Genomic DNA, 7,176 nt, shown 5'->3' with positions numbered 1-7,176 from the left:
GTTATGTTAAACTTATATTAAAGTTTTTCTTCATTACCCATTCAAGCCGTCTCCAGCCATTATTAGTCTCAAAGTGGGTTCCTCGTCATCGAATCTCGCTTTTATGTCTAACAATCTAAAGTGACAAAAATAAACAGATGTACTTATGATGCTGCCTCATCAACACCAGCAGCATTGACTGTCTCCTGAAATTCATTACTAACTTCAGTCTTGGTTGGTTTGAGTTCATCCTCATGGCCACTTTCTGATAAAATATCATGTTCAGTTTCATGGCCTGTTTCGGATGCAGTTTCGTGACCCATTTCAGATGCAGCTTCATGGCCTGTTTCGGATGCAGTTTCATGACCCATTTCAGATACAGCTTCATGGCCTGTTTCGGATGCAGTTTCGTGACCCATTTCAGATACAGCTTCATGGCCTGTTTCGGATGCAGTTTCGTGACCCATTTCAGATACAGTTTCATGGGTTGACTTTGAAATGGAAAGAAGCTTGAAGTGTGGACTGCAGTAAAGTTTTCCTCCACCAGTTGTGTAATTTTCCAGCCTTTAAAAGAGAAAGACACCTACTATAACAACACTGATTTACAGAAATAATAAAAGTTTTCACTTTATTTATGTGCATAAATTTGGAAAATAGACACCCATAAAAAAAACGGTTTTGAGTGTTTTATGTTTATTTCTTTAAGTCACATTAATCACATTGGCTTCTCTGCAAAATTTTGACTATAACAAATAAAGGGAGTATCAAAATTTTTTTGATGAAATTTAAATAAATATTTACACAATAAAAAATGAGTTTACTTGACACTTACTGCTGAAATTGTACACTGATTAGGGATATTCATCATCACATAAGTAGAACCAGTATTTTTTAATTATTCAATATTACTATGAGACATTAAGTCAAAACACAGAAAAACTTCTCTCTCTCTCTTCCGTTGAAATTCTAATACACTGTGCATAAAGATAATGTAAAAAAAAGCACTCGTGTGATAACATAAGAAGTTTCTAGAGAGAGATCGACAAATTAAAATTAAGATGATAATATGTTTGTTTCCTAAAAAAAAAGCATTGATCCATAAAGGAAAAGTGGTACATCCTTGAATACATAGGAACCAAATTCTGTTGTGCTTTTTTTAATAACATCCCCCCCTAAAAAAGCATTGATCCATAAAGGAAAAGTGGTACAGCCTTGAATACATAGGAACCAGAACTCTGTTGTGCTTTTGTGTGTGATATTTCATTTTGATTATGTGTGTAGAAGCTTTCAGTTGACCCTAATCATTAAAACGTTTGATTTTTCCTGAAATTATTTTTAAATTGTGTTATTTTCCAGTTCTTGACAATACTGATAGTAATAGAAGTATTACTGATTGCAGGATTGGGTAAATTGATGGCACAACATTGCAATCAGACTTAAGAGTTTAGAGAACAATTATTTTGTGTAAAGCTAAAATGTTCTTCAGTTTAACAACAAGTCATGGAGTTATAAAAGATCTGAAAAAAGTAATTTTTTTTCATTATACGGCCTTTTTTCAATACATAAGTTTTACTAATATTCTTTTAGTTTTTTTGGGTGTACTGGTTCCTATGTATTCAAGGATGTACCACTTTTCCTTTATGGATCAATGTCTTTTTTTGGGGGGGGATGTTATTAAAGAAGCACAACAGAGTTCTAGTTCCTATGTATTCAAAGATGTACCACTTTTCCTTTATGGATCAATGTTGTTTTTTGGGGGGGAGGCAACATTTGGAAGTAATTAGAATGTGGCCACTTGAAATTGAAAACAAAACATTTTTTCATATGCATATTGAGTTTTATACACAAGACATATTCCTAATTTTAGAATTCTATTGGAGGAAAACAAGCATTGTTAACCAGTCAAAATAAGTAACACATCAATATTCAAAACTGTACAGTAAATAATAGTTTATAGGAAATGAATTTCATCAAACAGTGCAATCTAAAAGATCATGGCAGTGTAGTCAGTTCTACACAGGTATTGCTTTGAAAATAGAAAGATCCATTTTACCTCAACTTGTGTATCCAGTCTTTTTTCAACAATCTCAGTTGTGTAATTAATTTGTTTCTTTCTGTAACTTGCATCCTGATGTTTCATTGTCTTTCTCAACATTCAGACTTTCTCCATGATAAGTCACGTTTCCATTGTGCAATTTTTGACATCATGATTTTCAATGTTTTTGATCACTTTATACTCAAACTGAATTAAAAAAATATTTGTGTAACTTATGAAGATCAAGTTATTAAAAAATTTCTGCACAGAACAATTCAATTCATAGCATATGCTTGGATTCTCCAGCAGAAAAAGTCACTTTTCTTCTGAAATATTACAATGATTCTCTACTAGGAAGACTCACCTTGACATTCTGAATTAAACTCGCTTTACCAGAATTTTAGAAGTTTTATTAAGAATTAATTTCGTTGATGATAATAAATGTACATTATTAAAAAAGAAAGAAGTACCATTTCTCTATTAAGGAAGAGATTTAGGAAAAAAATGTCATAAAATAAGGTTCTATTGTTTTTTGAATTTTAGCAAGGGTCTATTTTGTAACATTTTTCATTTTGGTGTGGCATAAAGCTGTTACTGACTTATTCCTTAAAAAATTAGACACATGCACTTAGTAAACCTTTTTATAAGAGACCCAATTGTAATGAAACTTTGTTAGGAACTTCCCCTTATGATGTCGAAAAATTGTGCAAAGGTTCATCCAAATCAGACTTAAAAGTTTTGAGGACAGACAGACATTATTCTCTTATATATATATATATATAAGTGGAACAGGAGAGTTTCTGATTTATAACTTAATTGTATTTGTTGGTTTAGTAACCATGCAATATTGCTTTAATATCCTGAAATTATGGGATGTTACTATTGATATCAATGTTGATCTCTAGAAAAAATTTCAAATTAGAGTTTCACACAAAAGAAACAAATGTGACTATTAATTTATTAGTATATTGTTAAGACTGTTTAACACTTCTCAGACATACCTTAACATACTGTTACAATGCGTGCAGCGAAAACAGTTCCGATGGAATTTAATCCCGCTAGCCTCCATCTTTTCCACAGGGTATAATCGCTTCCCACAGACATCACAGTCTTCTCCCGAAGGTGAACCTAAGTCCTGAAGTCAAACATCAGTGATTTTATTACACTTCTCTAAAAGCTATGAATTGTTCTGTAAATAATAAAAGTTCTGTAATATGTGGTAAAATCAAAACTTCTAATTAAACAACAATGCTAAAGTATTTACAGACAAATACAAGTCTACCATAATTAAATATTCTTTCAGAACAATACTTTTACTTCTTTTGTTTATTCTCCTTAGAAACAGAATCAAGCAGTTCTTTCTAATAATTAACTATACCTATAATTTAAGTTTTATTTTCTTCACTAAAATGTTAAACCTACCATTAAACGTATCCAAACTATCCAGCCTTCTGATGCTAAAATTACTATTAAAACTTATCCAAACTATCCTGTCTTTCAATTTGAAAAATCTTTAAATGCATCCAATTTGTCCTGTTTCCCAGTATAAAAATCAATTAATCAAACTATCAAGTCTTCCTATAAATTACTATTTCATTGACAAAACTGTCTAAGATTTCACATAGTTAGTCCTATCATTACCAAACTGTTAGGTATTCCAATTAATTACTACTATCCTGACAAAACACATTTACATGTTTACCCAAAACAACAGAGTTAGCTCCACTGTTATTACCCAAGTAATGTAGCATGGAGCAAACATTATTTGTCTGGGCATTACACTAATATAAAAATTTCACATGACCTACTGTACTGATGAGAGAAACAAATACTAAAATTAACCGCTGAATTGTTTTATTGAAACTAAGAAATTATTAAACAGTGTGTTATGGTAAAATTCAAATTCTATCTATAAAAACCTGTTCCTATCTGAAAAGAACAAAAACAGTTAAATTATCCTTACTAACACAACAAGAAATGGCTTATTGAAACAGCTTTCTATGAAAGTCATGTGATTCAAACAGCTCAAGTTTATTTTCTACAGCAAACACACTGTAAACAACAATTAATGATGTAGTTATGTTTACGCAAGCATTGAATACTTGTTGATTGGCAATCCACTAGCACGGCATCTTTGCTGTAGAACATCATAATGTGAGCACATGGCTCAATGTAAATATCATGGCTTGACATTAAAACACAGAACTTTTAACCCTCAAATTATACAGCTGTTTTTATACTGTTCATTACTGGTGAAATTCATATGTTATATCCAACTGATAATTTTATGTTTTCCTAACAATTGGGATAAATCAATCATTCCCTGTATAAGAAACTTAAAAGACTTCAAACTAATTACTGGGATTAATTGTAGCATTTGTGTTTACATTTTTTGTATGGCTCACATGTCATTTGAGGCTCTGTAAGTAACTAAGTCCTGGACTCCCAAACAATTGGGTACATAAACTGTTTGGAAAATGTATTTATAAAAACTAAATGGGACCCATGTGGACCACACTGGTAATTTGAAGAATAATTTAAAAAAAAAACTTTTTTTTTTGGTATTAGAGATGAGAACTCCTACTGAAGTTGCTGTTATTTCAAAGGATTATTTCACATTAAATATGAGATTAGAAATAAGTTTTATATTTTTTTGATTTTCACAGTAATGAAAGAATTTGGAACATTATTTAGTTGGTTGATTTAATTTATTACATCACGTTAATGAATATGTGTGCTCTTTGATAGCTGTTTTATTCACACACACACACACACACACACAAAGTAAAAAATTAACCTTTTTCACAAAAATTGTCAGCAAATCAAATCTTTTGATGAAAATAACACTGAAGCCCAAACAGATAAAAAGGAAAATTGTTAATATGACTTAGAGCAACCTTTTTATGGTACCTCCAGTTGGATCCTGGAACCAGACATACCTCTGATGCATATAATTTGTTTTAAAAAAAATTAAAAGTTGTTTATAGTAATAAAAATGTAAATCAAAAGAAATAGAATGAGGCAACAATACATGAACAATGAGTCCTGGATAGTGGAATATATTTTGGAGGTGTAGGACTTATTTTATTTTTTATGTTTTTTTCAAGTTTCTTGTAAACCCCTAAAAAGGTATCTATGTACCACCAGGGGCTGCACACCACAGGATGGGTACCAATGATAGAGAAAATGAGAAATTGGTCACATGATTTAAAACCAGTGAAAACTTTAAAGATAAGTTTTTCTCAAAAACAATCCTTAAACTTTAAAAGAAAAATAAAGAACATAATTTATATATATTGGTTCATAAATGTTTTTATGTAATTAAGAAGATGTAAGAAATGGTAGAAACTCTTTCAGTTGGAAGATTTCACTTTATTTCAGAAATGATCTACAATTGAATGAAATATTTCAATAAACAACAATTTATGAATTGTTAATACTTTTAACTTATAACTAAATACAAGGTTTTACATTACTAAACATGTTTCAAACTGTCACCTAATAGTTATGATGATTTCTCAAATATTGTTTGTAATGTTTGGATATAAACTAACACAGATTCAATGTTAGAACCAGGCATTGGAAAGAGGAAAAATAATTCAATATCATTATCATGTATGTGTATATGATTGACTAAGTTCTATTTTTCTTTTTCAAATTTGGTATTTGAGTGCTTAAGTAACCTGTACTTGAAAATACATACTAGTTAGTATATAATAAAAAACAAATAACAATATAATTTACACATTCACCTACGACTTAATTCCACCAGGTGTCTTAAAACCAGATACAATAACATAATTGCTACATTATAAAGCTTTACTAAGTTAAGTAGCAAAAAACAGTATACTAAAATTATATGAAACATGTTTTTCCATTAAACATATAACAGTAATAAGTAACTAATTACGTTACATATTTGTGCAAAGCAATTATACCTTAAGTATTTTAATACCATAAATAAAAATGTTAACTGATAATTCAATTAGCATCTTTAACTGAAAATATGTAAGTTCAGTATTATCAAATTAGTAAAAAAACATTAATAAAACTTAACTATTTATTGCATTTAGCCAATCATAACAGCTTTTGTATTAAGAAGTTAAAACAGAAAACTGTAATAAGAATAAATATATAAGCAAAAAAATATACACATTTTTCTGTCCTATAAAAAATCCACAATATATTCAGCTTAACGAAACATATTGCAAAATTTTGAATAACTTCCTCCAATATTCCTCATCTTCATCTTTTCTATTTTCCATTTAATAAAGCATATTTTCTCAGACACCAAGCATCTGATAAGAAGCTCATGTCTAGAGAGTAAAAGTCCAGCAAGAAGCTTATGTTTATAAAGCAAGCATCCAATAAAAAGCTCTTGTCTAAAGAGCATCCCTGAAAACATGATGCTCATACCCAAGGCAGAAATGAGGAAATATTGATGAATACATTAATGTTTTATTGGACAATACTTGACTTAATTCACTACAAAAATATATATCCTCTTCATATGCATTTTCTTTCTCCATCCTTTTTCCATCTGCATGCTTCACTTTGTCATCAGACCAAGCACCAGCTGGGAATTCTGGATCATGATGAATGAGTTCACTGGACAATAAAGTAATCGTATCAGATCTTCCAAGAAAGGTCATACTTCTTGTGGATAACAAGCATGCAACAGGCACCGGGTTTCTAATGTTTCACATCACCATACTTGTTAGCTGGTTAGTATTCCAAGACACGCAACGAGACCGGTGGGACACGGTAACGGTCAGTCAGTAATGCTTGGTTAGAGTCAATTTCAGACTAGAAGGTTAATCCAACAATCCTCAGTTACTTTAGCATGCTCCCACAAATGTGGGAAAAGTACAAACTTACAGGGGATTTTTATCCAATACAACCATGGGGGGCACTAATGTGCATTAAAAAGTTTTTCTTAAAACTCACATCCTGATTATATGCATGCACACACACACATATCTTTATTATTGAGACTCACAGCAGCTCTACTAATTGTATTTTTGTTTAAGATTTCAGACTCGACTGGTTACCTACGTGCCACAGGAGAATATTTGGTTACTTAAATTAAAAACTCTCTGGGTTCATCTGCAGTGCAAATCTTCTTAGATTCTGTCATGCATTCTTCACAAAGTTGTTATAAC

The 7,176-nt window shown here is 30.8% G+C and overlaps 1 protein-coding gene across 1 annotated transcript in view; it reads right to left on the bottom strand.

Moving 5' to 3' along the window:
* Window positions 1-6: 6 nt before the first annotated feature.
* Window positions 7-7,176, bottom strand: part of LOC106470808 (kinesin-related protein 4-like) — a 68,446-nt gene continuing 61,276 nt past the window's right edge. The window contains exons 18-19 of the mRNA XM_022399451.1: window positions 3,016-3,149; window positions 7-543 (exon numbers count right to left, since the gene is read on the bottom strand). Of these exons, the coding sequence (XP_022255159.1) occupies window positions 144-543; window positions 3,016-3,149 (534 nt within the window). The 3' untranslated portion in view covers window positions 7-143. The remainder of the gene's footprint in view (window positions 544-3,015; window positions 3,150-7,176) is intronic.

The sequence above is a fragment of the Limulus polyphemus genome, unplaced genomic scaffold (assembly GCF_000517525.1).
Source record: "Limulus polyphemus unplaced genomic scaffold, Limulus_polyphemus-2.1.2 Scaffold4229, whole genome shotgun sequence".
Taxonomy (NCBI): Eukaryota; Metazoa; Arthropoda; class Merostomata; order Xiphosura; family Limulidae; genus Limulus; species Limulus polyphemus.
This window is presented reverse-complemented; position numbering and strand designations above follow the sequence as displayed.